We start from the raw sequence: 17283 nt of genomic DNA, 5'->3' as shown, positions 1-17283 counted from the left end.
ACCACGAGTTCAAAGTAGAGGGATATTGTAAGTTTGTGACTGGATATGACAAGCTAGTCTGTCAACATCAACATCATTTTTGTTTCTAGAGCTGCAGCTAGGATATTAGACTTACTCCAGTCTCTATGTTTAATAATCAGTGCTCTCTTTAATACTTTTATGTTTGGTGACATTAAGTATGGTAGAGAGCAGAGAAACACAGTAAAATTTGGATGAAATTGATAATGTAATAAAAACAACATAGAGACTTGAGCAAGTCTCAGTACTAGGATATGACCAGTGTTTCATGACCGTGCATGGATCAATGACAATTTGCAAAAACTCATTGGAACTGTTAAACAGCCATCACTTCATAATTGAAAAATGGTTGAAATGCAAATTTTGCATAAATGTTGAGGACCAAGCAGTTTGTTTTGATCTTAAACCCTAACCATTTTTTTCAAAATTCAGCTCACCAATGAAAAAGTTAAAAAATGCAATTATTTAGTGAAGGAGAAAACATGACAGGAAATTAATGTCATTTTTGATAAAAAAAAACAAACCAAAAACCTGAAGCAGTTCAGTTCTTTGAGACTAAAATATCCACTGGTAACACCTACAACTCTTTTCTGATATAAAATATTTGCTATGCGATACTTGGGTGAAACATGTAACTATTTTCTGACATAAAATATTTGCTATGCGATACTTGGGTGAAACATACAACTATTTTCTGATATAAAATATTTGCTATGCGATACTTGGGTGAAACATGTAACTATTTTCTGACATAAAATATTTGCTATGCGATACTTGGGTGAAACATACAACTATTTTCTGATATAAAATATTTGCTATGCGATACTTGGGTGAAACATGCAACTCTTTTCCGATATAAAATATTTGTTATGCGATACTTGGGTGACCATTCAAGCCCAAGCCTCTTGGTTTCACAGAAATTAAACAACATTCATTGAATATCTATAAATGAAATTGCTAAACGAGGAATAGGGATGTACGGTTCCGGCTAATAGATTACAGATCACTGTATCTTAATATGACGAGGAGGTTCAAATCATCTGAACTTGGTCCATAGTTTACTGTAGATTCCTTAATATACGCGAGGAATTTATTATCGCGTAATTTTGCGAGAAGCGTCACTTGTGAATTAAAATTACATGTACTCGCTTTTATTTTTAATATTGCTAAAATACATGTAAAGACTCTTGATCAACAGAGCAATCGCCAATTTACGTTCTCGCGATATGACTTATACGAGTCATTTCGCGATATTAAGTACTCGCGTAAAATAAGGAATCTACAGGAATAATTGTCTGAACAGTGAATAGGAATTGTAAATACATGTATATTATTCTTATTTAGGTATTGATAATCATTATAATTACTTGGATAATAAATCATGCAAAACTTTTTTATTAAGCAATAATGATAATAATTATGGTAATAGGAAATACAATAAATTTTGCGAACTTGTTTCTATAAATTTATTATAACTACAATAACTGCAAGTAAAATGTAATACATTTTAAAATAAATATTACATGTAAGTATTAAGAAACAAAATTTGATCAATGCCATGTAATTGCTGAAATAATAAAAATCTCAAAAACTATCACAGAGTAAAGCAAATAGAGAGCTTATATCTCTAAGACCTAGTGAACATTTTAAACCTTCGTAAATGATGGCCCCACAAGTGAATGCATTCCAGAGGACTGTAAACCAACCTTTATTCCCGTTTGAGAAATTTTCGTGGAGTTCGCGAGAACCTCGTCGACAAATATTTCTTACTGCAAACCAGTCCTTTACTGTGTCTCTTCTTAAATTGTTTAAAATTTTCTACGTCCCGAAAATTAGTCACTTATCACTGTAAAAGTTGACGCAAATTAAAAGTTGGTTTACAGAATATTGTATTTATTATATATATTGTATGTTCTATTTATCATATAAATATAATATATATTTTATTTATTTCCTCAGGACTGTGAACAGAGTATGGTAGTTCTTTGAATAATATCTTGAACGCACATCAAGGGTTGAAGAAACATCTTAAAATTTCACAAAATACCCCACATATATTTAGATATGATATAACAACTGATCTTAAATACACAATACAAAACAATATGAGTGGACAAAATTGGCTCACTGCAGTAAGGGGAGACAACTACAGGAGCAAGGTGTCATAGCTAACGTTTCATTGGACGGAGATGTAAAACTGAGATTTCCAGACAAAACAAATGTATATTGTATGTACACAAAGATATTAAAGATCTTTTAAATATCCAGTCTTCAAAATAGTTAATAACTCTAGTAAATATGATATGTACATGTACTTATGGCAATACATGCGAGATTATCAAATTAAATGTCTACAAAAAAGTTTTTTAAAAAGTGTATACACAAGCTTTCTAAGCAATTATACTAACTTATCTTCCACCATTAAATTCAATCACAACCAAAACACAAAATCTGCTGCCTAGTGGTCGGATTAAACACATGTACGTACATTTAACAACCTCTAACTAACTCTGTATACATACATTCTGTGTTAATGACTAAATCTACAAAGCTTAAATGACAGTATTTGTTTGTAGTTTCTATTCATAAAACTGCATCATGTTTATTGCCAGGCCATCTCTGCCACGGGAATCATCGAATAAGGTTGCAGTTTTTTCTTTCCTGGAAGTCCTAGCACTTAGAGACATCGCCATACAAAGATGCTGAAAGAAACACACAAAGAACTCACCATGGCAACTTCATAACATACTTACACTCGGTTTTATTTTTACTCAGTCCTTATAATATTATAACTAGGCTAATATAATCTTATTATTCTACAGACTACAGTAATATAATGTAACTTTGGAGTGAAATTGCTTTTCACTGCATCTGGGCAAAATTTTCTATGTGTATACTAATTAAACACTATCAAATACAATAATTACATACATATTTAATCATTAAGACTTGGCTAGAAATGCCACAATAGTTACATGTTTTATAAACTACCCCAGGACTAAATCTTATAATACGACCTAGTTTGTGGCAGTTAAAACTTTTTAAACGAGATGGTTGTTATCCCATAAACTGCTCACGGACAGATTATATCATGTATCACTCAGTTATCCTTATAATTTACATGCAATTTAAACTTTTCCTTCCGCTTACATAATTCATATCAACATGGAAATGTAAAAGTAATATGACATGAAGCAATATCATTATAATAAATTGAAAATCTGTATTGTGATGTTATCCAACACCCACATGTCATCCAACATCCACATGTGATGTCATCCAACACCCACATGACATTGTGATGTCATCCAACATCCACATGTGATGTCATCCAACATCCACATGTGATGTCATCCAACATCTACATGTGATGTCATCCAAAACACATATTTGATGCAGATTGATAGTAAAAACAATATAAACTTGTTTCCATGGATTCCAATCCACCAATCAAATTGCTAATTACAAATGAATTAGACTTTGATCTCAGTAACAAACCTGCAATCATCTCCTCCAGTGCTGATTAAGTATTTGTCATCAAAGGAAAATCGAACATTGGTAACATGAGCTGAGTGTCCCACAAACGATTTATTAGGTGCCTGAAAAAAGGACAAATTCTTACAAGAATTTTTGACACTACGTAAATTAATGAAAGTTTGGTTTTCATTTAAAAAATTTCAAAATACACTGTACATGATGCATCTTGATCCTTGACTGAATTTATCTATCAAATGTGGACATCAAAGAAATAGATTTCATATTTTAAAATACATGACAGTATAAACTGTGACACTTTATGCTGGCATACTTCATGAAGCTCTTTAGCAATTCATTAAAAGCCTGCTGACGTGAAGCCTTGCAGTTCATACCCTCATGTGTTTTCAATAATGAAGTTTTCTTTCTTATATTTACATGGTACTTCTCTTTCTGTCAGAATTCCACATCGTTAGAATAGATGTACTATATTCATCAAGATTTATACGGGCATTGTTCACAACAGTTCCGCGTTCATAAGGAAATGGCTGTCATACGATTTGTCGAGATATCAAAGGCAAAAACATTGGAAATGTACACATATTCACACAATAAACAAAATAATGACAAATTTCTGAACAAAATTAAAACAACTTCATCTTAATAAGTTTTAATGAATTCTTCACCTCAAATCACAAGACAGTTATTGGTTAAGTTGTAGTGCATAAACCCTAAGGCTTGCATTACATCCTATATACATAGAATTATGTTTCCACCTCTGTGACACATTAAAGACTCACCATTGTGATTTAGAATATTTATTATGCAACATCTCATCTGCATCGTTCAAAATGGGAGTTAACTTCATTAAAGTTATAGAGTGCACACACACATTCTAAGCCTTATCAATCGAATCACAGACCTATCAGCTCTTAATAAAGGATTAAATACAAACTCAACACACACAATTACTCCAAACTGCATATCTCTAATAGATTAGACACTTTTCTTGATTTCTCTAACAGATTAGACACTGTCCTTGATTTCTCTAACAGATTAGACACTGTCCTTGATTTCTCTAACAGATTGGACACTGTCCTTGATTTCTCTAACAGATTAGCCACTCTCCTTGATTTCTCTAACAGATTAGACACTTTCTTGATTTCTCTAACAGATTAGACACTGTCCTTGATTTCTCTAACAGATTGGACACTGTCCTTGATTTCTCTAACAGATTAGACACTTCTTGATTTCTCTAACAGATTAGCCACTCTCCTTGATTTCTCTAACAGATTAGACACTTTCTTGATTTCTCTAACAGATTAGACACTGTCCTTGATTTCTCTAACAGATTGGACACTGTCCTTGATTTCTCTAACAGATTAGACACTGTCTTTGATTTCTCTAACAGATTAGACACTTCTTGATTTCTCTAACAGATTAGACACACTTCTTGATTTCTCTAACAGATTAGACACTTCTTGATTTCTCTAGCAGATTAGACACTGTCCTTGATTTCTCTAACAGATTAGACACTGTCCTTGATTTCTCTGACAGATTAGACACTTCTTGATTTCTCTAACAGATTAGACACACTTCTTAATTTCTCTAACAGATTAGACACTGTCCTTGATTTCTCTAACAGATTAGACACTTCTTGATTTCTCTAACAGATTAGACACTGTCCTTGATTTCTCTAACAGATTAGACACTTCTTGATTTCTCTAACAGATTAGACACTGTCCTTGATTTCTCTAACAGATTAGACACTTCTTGATTTCTCTAGCAGATAGACACTGTCCTTGATTTCTCTAACAGATTGGACACTGTCCTTGATTTCTCTAACAGATTAGACACTTCTTGATTTCTCTAACAGATTAGACACACTTCTTGATTTCTCTAGCAGATTAGACACTGTCCTTGATTTCTCTAACAGATTAGCCACTCTCCTTGATTTCTCTAACAGATTAGACACTTCTTGATTTCTCTGACAGATTAGACACTCTCATTGATATCTCGAACAGTATAAAATATAAAATAGGTAAAGGATGATTGCACTTGACATCGTATATTGACCCTAGTTGCTTGCTAATAAATGTTCACTTCCATTTTATTGCTATCAAAATTCAAATTTACAATTTTTCATTTTATTGCTATTGAAATTCAAATTTACAATTTTTCCTTTTATTGCTATCGAAATTCAAATTTACAATTTTTCATTTTCAGAAATTGAACAGTTACATTTATTTTTCTCAAATTCCCCTTGGGCCATAGTGATTGCACAGCTGAATAAAGGAAGAGTAGTAGACAACAACATTCTATAACACAAGAAATCTTAGACATCCTCTTTATTTGTAATTATGATAATTAAGACTTTCCTAGCTGGATATTGATGCTATTGAGCTGAACTAGAGGGATTAGCTACAGAGGTTTACTGTGGGTACTACAGAGACTCAGTGTTGCGTTTGTCTAAGTTTGGTACAGGTTTCGGTGGTAAAGCCCTAACAAAGCAGTGTGTTCAATAACGTGTTCTAGTTTCATACTTACAACCAAACCACACTTACCGAAGTCTGAAGCAGGCAAAATGGCATCAAAAAGAAAACACAGCAATAAGCAATAAAGAGAAACAAACAAGAGGCCCGTGGGCCATATTGCTCACATGAACAGTTGCATTCTCACCAATAGGCATGTAAACTTATGGTTCTTGAGTTGCAGATTTTTAAATAATTTTGCTAAATAATTCATGTATTTCTAACCCCATCCTATCCTCAGGGTTCAATTACACCTGTAATACTTACTATAGTTAGCAGTTCAAGTATCTGCATTTTGACACCATTTTGGGGTTGAGAGATCCAATATTCTTTCACTTAAACACAGTTGATAATTTATTTACCATTATAGTAATTCCGACAGCATAGCGCCCTCTGGCAGAGACAGTCACTGAGAGAATTTGCGTACTCTAATCCCAACATAAAAATTTACTTTCCAGTTCTAAAATCTTTTGGGAATTTCGGAATTTATTTTTGGGAAAAAGGAAGGAGTCAATGGGGATGAAATTTGGATTTACACAAGGAAGTGAAAAATCCCTGAATATAGACGAAGTTTTAAAGTAAATATGTTTACTCTGTGATACTTAGTACTACAGAATACAAAAATTAGTGATAATATATGAATTGTATCTAAAGAGAGGAGAGTACAGTATGTTCTCTTTCTGTTGTTCAATACTTGAACATTTGAGAACAGGATGACTTACATTTTTTTCAGAACACGGGAAGTTGAACAGTTTAACAAAGCCGAAGTCGTCGCCCGTAGCAAGTGCTGTACCAAGGTGTGACAAATGAGCGCAGTTAACGTCTGCGTTACTGGAGTCCTTAGGCCAGATTCCAACCACCTCCTTACCTAATACACTGGTAAAAATTGATCAAATCATTTATACAGGTACACCTCCTTATCTAATACACTTGTAAAAATCAAATCATTTATACAGGTACACCTCCTTACCCAATACACTGGTAAAAATCAAATCATTTATACAGGTATACCTCCTTACCTAATACACTGGTAAAAATCAAATCATTTATACAGGTATACCTCCTTACCTAATACACTGGTAAAAATTGATTAAATCATTTATACAGGTACACCTCCTTACCTAATACACTGGTAAAAATCAAATCATTTATACAGGTACACCTCCTTACCTAATACACTGGTAAAAATCAAATCATTTATACAGGTACACCTCCTTACCTAATACACTGGTAAAAATCAAATCATTTATACAGGTACACCTCCTTACCCAATACACTGGTAAAAATCAAATCATTTATACAGGTACACCTCCTTACCCAATACACTGGTAAAAATCAAATCATTTATACAGGTACACCTCCTTACCCAATACACTGGTAAAAATCAAATCATTTATACAGGTACACCTCCTTACCTAATACACTGGTAAAAATCAAATCATTTATACAGGTACACCTCCTTACCCAATACACTGGTAAAAATCAAATCATTTATACAGGTACACCTCCTTACCTAATACACTGGTAAAAATCAAATCATTTATACAGGTACACCTCCTTACCTAATACACTGGTAAAAATCAAATCATTTATACAGGTACACCTCCTTACCTAATACACTGGTAAAAATCAAATCATTTATACAGGTACACCTCCTTACCTAATACACTGGTAAAAATTAATCAGATCATTTGAACAGGAACAAGAAGCATGGCTTTATATTAACATTTTCTAAATTCCTAAATGTAAATAATTTACTTTTCCTGTCACTATTAGGTGTCATATTTCTTTCCTCACATTTCTACTAAATGATAATTAATAGTAAACTAAATGATAATTAATAGTAAACTAAATGATAATTAATGGTAAACTTTCCTATTTAATACTGAAGTAATGGTGAACATATCTGTGATAAAAAAAATTTGTCATACCTTGTCCATGAAGCCCATGTGATGCTTTCAATGATTTTCTGGTTTTCTATGATTTTCCCACTGGGTACCTCAAATATCTGGTGTATATATGCACCTGTGCTCACCTATCAAATATGAAATATACATGAAAGACCAATCAGGAAAACACACACACTTGTAGTCATACAGATTTTTACAACTACAGTTTAATGCAAACTAAAAAAGAACTTAATGAGTAACTCAATGACTTTACAGATGACCAGTCACTCCTGTTTAACACAATATCCAGATGACCCATCACTTCTGTTTACCGTATATACTCGCCTATAAGTCGGCATGCGCCTCGCGGTTATTGTGGGGTTCCAGTATAATTCAATGTATCAACAATAGAGTTTTTAAGAGTCAAGAATGATGATCTAAATTATCTGTTAACAATATTCAATCTTTTATGAAATATATTTCAGCCGGTATACATAAGAATATCTCAATATTAAATCGGGTTTGTAATTCAATTTTACCGATAAACGATAGATTAGTTGAATTGAAAGTATTAGTTACCGGTATGTAAATAATTTTTAACAAGATAAAAATATGTAAATACTTGTACTTTATACATAATTTTAAAATACATAAGCAATACAATACGTCTAGATATTTGTGTACAATAATCATTTGTGTGGTAGTCCATGATCATCGTCGGAGTTGTTTAAAAAACACTACATTACGCCGCCCAGAAAAATACCAATCTTCTTTGGACGTGCCTATAAGTCGGACATAGAGTTTTGGACCAAAAACTGACTCCCAAAAATTCGACTTATAGGCGAGTATATACGGTAACACAACATTCAGATGACCCATCACTCCTGTTTAACACAACATCCAGATGACCCATCACTCCTGTTTAACACAACGTCCAGATGACTCATCACTCCTGTTTAACACAACATCCAGATGACTCATCACTCCTGTTTAACACAACATCCAGATGACTCATCACTCCTGTTTAACACAACATCCAGATGACCCATTACTCCTGTTTAACACAACATCCAGATGAGTCATCACTCCTGTTTAACACAACATCCAGATGATAGACCCAGCATTAGTGACCTCCACTCAAATACATGTAATCCTCAATAGCTCAGTAAAACTTAAGTAACGAAGGTCTACACACCCAATCAGTGAATCAAGGATCCTTGGAGCTTTAGAAGTGGACATTTTCAACTTTATCTAATTCAGACAGGGAGGCACTGGTGCAGAAGTCAAAGAAAAGGACAGAGCAGTGTTTCTGTAGCAACAACAAAGTCAGAGTCGTTAACAACAGAGCCGGGTCAGTGCTTTATATGGATCAGAGAAGTGGAGGACATCCACAGCATCTATATACATATAATATACACAGTGTATAGTTATTCATCAACACCCGTCTACAAAGAATTATCCAGATTCATTAGCCCATCACTGACTTATGGCAGAAACCAATCAGCTGCCTTGTAGATAAAGTTCAAAGTGCAAACCATCGAGCAACATCACAACACAAAGTGCAAACCAGCGAGCAACATCACAACACAAAGTGCAAACCAGTGAACAACATCACAACACAAAGTGCAAACCAGTGAGCAACATCACAACACAAAGTGCAAACCAGCGAGCAACATCACAACACAAAGTGCAAACCAGCGAGCAACATCACAACACAAAGTGCAAACCAGCGAGCAACATCACAACACAAAGTGCAAACCAGTGAGCAACATCACAACACAAAGTGCAAACCAGCGAGCAACATCACAATCCTTACACCCAAAAAGTAAATAGAAGAGGGTAGAACTAAGAAACACATATTGTAGAGACCTGGAGGCAGACACTAGGAACCAGAGGTTGACCTGGAGTCAGACACTAGGAACCAAAGGTTGACCTGGAGTCAGACACTAGGAACTAGAGGTTGACATGGAGGTAGACACTAGGAACCAGAGGTTGACCTGGAGTCAGACACTAAGAACCAGAGGTTGACATGGAGTCAGACACTAGGAACCAAAGGTTGACCTGGAGGCAGACACTAGGAACCAGAGGTTGACCTGGAGTCAGACACTAGGAACCAGTGGTTGACCTGGAGTCAGCTGGAGAGGATGGCACAGGACAGTGAAGCCTGGGGAACGTGATGTGGTCTATGAGTCAGAAAGCAGAGTGCTGAGGGTCTGAAGGAGATCACTGCTTTTAAGGAATGGAGAGATACTGAATATATGTATTAGCTTCCAGTTCTTTACAAAAGAGGTTAGATGACACAAAAGTATTTGTCCTCAGTTGGCCTTAGTACTAAGTCAGTAGGTAGATCACCTGACCAGTAATATAAATATATGGGGCTCAAATCCCAGATCAAAAATTGGCTTGAATGAATTTTGTTAATCTCTATCCATGTTTTAAAATCAATAAAAAATACTCACTGTTTAGCCTAGTTTTGTGACAGACTTACTCTTGAATGAATTTGGTAAGATTTATCCATGTTTTAAATCAATAGAAAAAACTCACTGTTTAGCCTAGTTTAGACTTACTCGGATGTACTTGCTGTCGGCAGAGAAGTCCATCTGGATGACGAAGCTAGGGATGCCCTTACAGTAACCACTCCTGTGGAGGGCCGGGCCAGAGGTCAGATCATAGAAATCCACACAATTTTCCTCGGACCCCACGGCTAGCTGCTTCTTATCAGGACTAAATCTACAAAAACAAGCGAGTTTGAAGTCCCAACTACATTTTCTTTATACATCTTAACCCCAATATCACAAACTCTTGGATATCTCAGATGCTTTTTCCAAGCAGCAACAAGTGCGGGATAACAAAGTTTGACTGTATCTTAATGCTTATGAAAATTCTACAAAATATTTTCCTTTTTTGGCGGTATTCACATTACCATGAAACAAACAACTATAAAGAACGATAACTCTACAACCCTAATATCAACACCCCACCTGCTTACAATACAAATCATGAAAATCTAACCCTGTAAATCACAGTGTATACAATGTATGTTTGATATTACCTACCTAATATCATTAATGGCCCCTGATCTGTCTCGTCTTTTACCAAGTAACTTTAAGTCGTTGGTAGAGAACACCAGGAATTCCCCGTTTTTACAGCCAACTGCAATCAATTCACCATCCAGACTGAAGGCGACGGAGCGAGCTGCACTCACAGCCAGCTTACCAACTAACGACTGCAATAGTCACATGACCTTGTTTTACCCAGTGTTATTGCATCACTTTTTCAAATGCTTGTTGACGACATTTTTATACTGTACCTGTATAAAACTTATGCAACATTATCTGTATAAAACTTATTCAACACTTTTTTAAAACAGACTATTTCAAGAGAATTTTCAATGTCAAGATTATAATTAATAATTAATTTTTTTTCTTGTATAATATTTAATCTTTATAATAACAAAGAGTAACTGGGGAATCTTATAATTTCCTTGGAACCAATTTTCATGTATCATCAATATTTTAAAGTTTTGTTGGAAATGAAATTTCATTGGTACGGTTTCTGTATACTGAAACTGATAAATTATGTATTTTGTTGAGGTTCTATATTCCTCAAATAGAAGGGGGGGGGGGGGATATCCATGAAAAATGAGCCATACATTAATTTTTTGATCAAAACCTTGTTGTGACTGAGTACAGTTACAATATATAAGATCACTACGGCTCATACCTTATTAGCTAGATCCCAGACTCGCACAGACCCATCAAAGCTACCAGTGACGAACCTGGAAACCAGGGGATGAGTGTCTAACCCCCATACCTCCCCCTCGCCATGTCCGGCCACCAGGACTTGGACGGTTGCGTTCTTCTCTGTAATCTCTAGGACGGTGTTATCTTTTGTACCAACCAGAAGCTTACCCTGAAATGATGGAGAAGGTTAAATTCTGATGGATTTCTAACAGAAAAATTCAATATAAACTCTAGACTTTGAAAATTAAGACTGCCACAGAAGATTCTGGAGCCCCATCTTACTACTTGTTCTCCCTGTTTGTCCATCAATGCTTTTTTCTGACATGACAGCTCCAGTTTTTTTTTTCACAGACAGATTTTTTATTGGCTGATAATGGTAAATAAATAAATGTTTATTCGGTATATACATACATACAAACATAAATACAAAAGATAACCCATGAAAGCTTAATTCTAGTGGGGTCCTTTGATGCACAGATGTTGGCGATAGGGGGGTCATTATGTGGTAGGAAATCAAAGCTCCCAAAGGAAAGCCATGGTCAGTGATGTATATAGATTGTTTATGTCATAAGGTCATCATGGGGTAACATGGCCACCATTATTGTTGGTGTGTCTCAGCTGAGGGGTTCTGACTATCAGATATCAAGTTCTTGTATCTATACAGTGAAACATTCTTATAACAAACACACTTATAACAAATTCACGCTTATTGCAAAGTGATATTTATTCCCCTATGAAAGAAAAATAACACTAATTATTGTATTGGATATGAAGTTATAATACATTGTGTTTTGTTGGGCCTAGGGGTTCCCTATAACTATGTTTTACTTACAAAAGATGTATGGGAAATATTTAATGCTAAGGTTGAGCGATGATTTCTTGATGAGGCATTCATATTTTGTACCATTCAGAATTACGTCACATAACACACGTTAGACAAGGACACTCACCTTGGTTCTACAGACTGATTTAACGACATCAATCTTGTTCCCCGTTTCAGTCAGAGGAAATGCCCTCCGTCTCAACATTTCCTGATCCCACACCTTAACCGGGCCGTTGTCTTTACTTCTGTAACCACAAAGTTAAAAAAAATTGGAAGGACATACACGCATTGCTAGACAGGCGTCTTGTCTACAGACAGGTGAAAAAAAATTCAAAACATTCTTTGTCCTTATAAATTTTTTGCTAGTTCAGTTGATTAAAGCTCTAGGTTGGTAATGTGTAAATTGTGCATTCAAGTAGTAACAAGGTTTTCATTTCTTTTTTGATGATTTAACACAAAAATTAACAAGAGGTCCACAGGCCTTATCGGTCACCTGAATACTAGTGAAAAAGTATCACTACTTCCATGGGCTATGAAATCTAGAAAAATTTTCTGTTCTGAATATCTAAGCTAAATTCTAATGTTCCGCAACAGTATAAATAAGATGTGTTCTTAAAACTTCACAGTCCTCAAAAGTGCATACATTGATGAAAGGCTTTAAATACTAGGTGTATTAACATTAAAATATCAAAAGATAGGACTCATCCTAAAGTCATAACCCTGGGTTATGATATTCACCATTTTTTGTACATCCTTTTCTGCCATCTCTAAGTATGCATTTAGATTTTATACAGTATCAGCAAACTTACACATACATACTATATACTATGTTTGGCCCCACCCTGGGGTCAGAACCCTTACTCTGGAGAAAATCAAATTTACAATTTTAGTAAAAGACTACCTGCTCTATTCATTTAGCACTATATACCAAGTTTGGCCCTGCCCTGGGGATCATGAAATTTACAAATTATGTCCCCCTTGTTCCAAATATGCTTCATACCAAATATGAAAAGAATTGGAATGATAGTTATCAAGAAGAAGTTAAAAATGTCTATTGTTCACAAATTTGATAACTGACCATTTTGGCCCCACCCTGATACCAAAACCCCTATCCCTGGGATCATCAAATTTACAATTTTGGTAAAGGACTACCTGCTCTTTTTAAATATTTATTTAGTGTCAATATAGTATCAACCACACTAAAGAAGATATTATTTAAGTGTTTTACACATAAACACTATATACCAAGTTTGGCCCTGCCCTGGGGTCAGAACCCCTACCCCGGGGATCATGAAATTTACAATTTTGGAAGAGGCCTTCCTGCTTTACATCACCATGAATTTAGTTTTTCTTACATGTGTGTGGTTCTTGAGAAGAAGATTTTTGAAAACTGGTAAATTTTGGGCAGTTTTTGCCCTGCCCCTAGGGCCCCAGGGATGCTGGAGTCCTGAAATCTACAATTTATGTCCCCCTTGTCCCAATGATGCTTCATACTAAATTTGAAAAGAATTGGACTGGTAGTTATTAAGAAGAAGTTAAAAATGTTCAATTGTTAACACACGACAGACAACAACCAATTGCAATACTGAATAATTTACTCAGGTGACCTAAAAATTTTTGCTACACAAGGCACGATATAACACATATCCTACAGTTTTCATTCCTGACATTATACCTCCTTCATTTCTTACTATACGTTAATCTAACATATTCTATACCTCTCTGAATACAAATGTTTTTCTAAGTTTATACACACAAAATACTTCTGTAAAAATAAATAATGAAAGCGATATGCTTTTCCCTAGAAATACATACGATCCCTCCTTTCCTCCAGTGACAATAAAACCGTCCCTGAGGGTTGTAAACATGCTGAACACCGGACCATTGTGAGCTTTCGATACTAGGCGGGTGAGCGTCGCATCCTTCCACACATAAACATCCCCGTTCATCGCCCCAGTGAAGGTCACATTGTTCTACATAAAAAATTACTTGTTAATGCACTCGGTACTGAGAATTGATATCAGATAAAAGCAGCATGGTCAGTTATTAAACGTTCCCATAATGAGGTGAAATATGAGGAAGTTTGAGTTCTTTTACAGAAAATCAAAATATCAGAGGAAATTTTCTTCATTTCAGAAAAACTTTCAGCAACTCAGGAAGTCCATTTCATCGGAAATATGCTTGATTGGAAATTAAGTCAATCAAAGCACATCCACTGCACTTTTACTGGCACTTTACAAAGTTGTTTGTAAATTACTGTATATCAAACACATGGTATAAGAGAGTACACATACAGCTCCAAATGCCAGAGACAACATGGTCTGCATGGTCTTCTTTTGTGTTCCCGTCCCGGCGTCGGTCAGAATCCCCCGCTTGCCCACCAGCTCACTGCCGGCCACTGTCCAGAACTTGACATGTTTCACCCCCACAGACACAAACTGACTGTCGGAGTCTGGGCGGAACTCTGCTCGGAAAATTCGCTGGTTATGGCCAGGAACACTTGCTACTTTTACACCTACAAAATTCAGATGTACTGGTATTGATCTATGTTAATAAAATGTTTTGTATTATGTTTGTAGACACACATGTACATGTAGGCTAAATTAATCTGGAAAGATATGTTCATGAAACATTGATGTCCCTGTATGGCAGCAAAGTAAATCTAGTACCAAAAGAAAGGTCTTATCACAAGGAATACACATGTGAAATATGAAAGCCCCATTACTAACCATTCAAATGTTACAGCCAAGGTTAAAGTTTATCAACAGTTGGTCAAACTCAAGGTCAGGAGGTCAAAAAGTTTGGTACCAAAATAAAGATCTTGTCACAAGGAATACACATGTAAACTATGAAAGCCCTGGCACCAATTGTTCAAAAGTTAAGGCCAAGGTTTAATTTTTTCAAAAGTAGGTCAAACTCTTAAAGGGACTGATTCATGATTTTTCCCAAACTTTGTTTTTCACTTTTAATGATCAAAATCTATTGTCTAATGTGTTTAAAACATTTCATATAAAAATTAAGGTTATGTATTATCACAGAAGGCCATTTTAGAAAGTTTATTATTCGTTTTGTAAACAAAGATTGTGGTATGTTATTGTTTACGAAATTTCAAAAGAAATGGATATTGATCTAAGTTTATTATATGTTTCACATTTCAAGCATTCTTTGGGTAAAATGTATCATCTAAAAGTTAAAATTTGTGAGTATGCAAAATTAAGATGCTTTATATTACAAAATTAACATTTCACTGGTTTGTTTGTATACATGAAAAGACTCGAGTCTTTGTTTACATAACACAGATTTAAGGTTAAAATATTGCTTTTATTCTTGCGTTCAGAAGTTCAAAATTTTGGCTGTCATTATTAAATCAGTTATATTTTTAATGTTTAACATCAAAAATGAAAAATATTTTTTTTCAAAAATCGTGAACCAGTCCCTTTAAGGTCAAGAGGTAAAAAGTTTAGGTACCAAAAGACAGATTTTGTCGCAAGGAATACACATGTAAAATATGAAAGTCCTAGCACTAACTGTTCAAAAGTTATGGCCAAGATTTAAGGTTTTCAAAAGTAGGTCAAACTCCAAGGTCAAAAGGTAAAATGTTTTGGTACCAAAAGAAAGGTCTTATCACAAGGAATACACATGTAAACTATGAAAGCCCTAGCACCAATTGTTCAAAAGATATGGCCAAGATTAAAGTTTTTGCAAACAAACAGAGACAGACCAAAAACTCTATGCTCCTGAATCTCCGATTACGGGGGCATAAAAAATGCAGTCTGTACCTTCATTACACCTATATTATCAGAAATGCTGGATAACCAACAACAGACATCTGTAATTTGGAGTGTTTACACATTAATGTAGTAGTTATTTTCCAATGACTTCCTGCAATTAAAGTACTCATTATTTTCCTGTGATTAAGAAGCCATTATCGTTACCTTCCTGCCACCTCCAAACAGCAATCTGATGATCATCAGCCAAGTCTACAGACACTATGTATTTCCCACTACACGAGAAATCCACAGAACACACTCCTCTAGAGTGACCTCCCCTTAGAATAGATTTGGTCTCCTTGGTGGCAGCATCCCAGACATGAATGGACGGAGGATTTCCAATTTGACCTGAGGCTACAATGTTCTTGAACTTGCTATGCTGATTGGCTGCTAAACATATGATGTCATCCGTGTGCTCCAAGTAGAAACTTTGATTTCCTACAAGGTAAAAATATAAAACAACTACAATATATTGCAGACTTTTCATTGAAATCTTGTTTTCTTTTTAGATTTGTTCAAAGTTAATTTTACAATGAATTGAAATGATCAATGAAAGTCAGAGAAGACACAGAACAATCAGTACTTAATTCGATTTTAACTACTATGAAATCAAATTTTCCATACAATCATGAAAACTGCAAATGAAAATTACAAAAACAACTGTAAATATAAAGCATACATACAGTATAGTGTTCTTTTAATCCATCATTTAACATCTGACAATTTAAAGATAAACACAGAAGGCCGACATTTTATTACCTGTTGACAGATTCTGAACAATTCCTGCCCCTGACAGTTTCTGTTACCTGCGGACAGATTCTGAACAATCCCTGCCCCTGACAGTTTTTGTTACCTGAGGACAGATTCTGAACAATTCCTGCCCCTGACAGTTTTTGTTACCTGAGGACAGATTCTGAACAATCCCTGCCCCTGACAGTTTTTGTTACCTGAGGACAGATTCTGAACAATTCCTGCCCCTGACAGTTTTTGTTACCTGAGGACAGATTCTGAACAATCCCTGCCCCTGACAGTTTT

The 17283-nt window shown here is 35.0% G+C and overlaps 1 protein-coding gene across 2 annotated transcripts in view; it reads right to left on the bottom strand.

The window, feature by feature from the left end:
• Positions 1-1469: 1469 nt before the first annotated feature.
• The window catches only part of LOC125650574 (echinoderm microtubule-associated protein-like 6), a 48951-nt gene continuing 33137 nt past the window's right edge, over positions 1470-17283 (bottom strand). Inside the window, exons 26-36 of one of the 2 annotated variants that reach the window (XM_056165363.1) lie at positions 16414-16686; positions 14773-14993; positions 14294-14451; positions 12606-12723; positions 11636-11824; positions 10969-11138; positions 10480-10642; positions 7955-8058; positions 6746-6899; positions 3517-3617; positions 1470-2720 (exon numbers count right to left, since the gene is read on the bottom strand). In XM_056165363.1, the coding sequence (XP_056021338.1) occupies positions 2696-2720; positions 3517-3617; positions 6746-6899; positions 7955-8058; positions 10480-10642; positions 10969-11138; positions 11636-11824; positions 12606-12723; positions 14294-14451; positions 14773-14993; positions 16414-16686 (1676 nt within the window). In that variant the 3' untranslated portion in view covers positions 1470-2695. Of the gene's footprint in view, positions 2721-3516; positions 3618-6745; positions 6900-6924; positions 7692-7954; positions 8059-10479; positions 10643-10968; positions 11139-11635; positions 11825-12605; positions 12724-14293; positions 14452-14772; positions 14994-16413; positions 16687-17283 lie in introns of those variants that run through there. The other variant, XM_056165365.1, reaches the window with a different exon arrangement.

The sequence above is a fragment of the Ostrea edulis genome, chromosome 5 (genome assembly GCF_947568905.1).
Source record: "Ostrea edulis chromosome 5, xbOstEdul1.1, whole genome shotgun sequence".
Lineage (NCBI taxonomy): Eukaryota > Metazoa > Mollusca > Bivalvia > Ostreida > Ostreidae > Ostrea > Ostrea edulis.
This window is presented reverse-complemented; position numbering and strand designations above follow the sequence as displayed.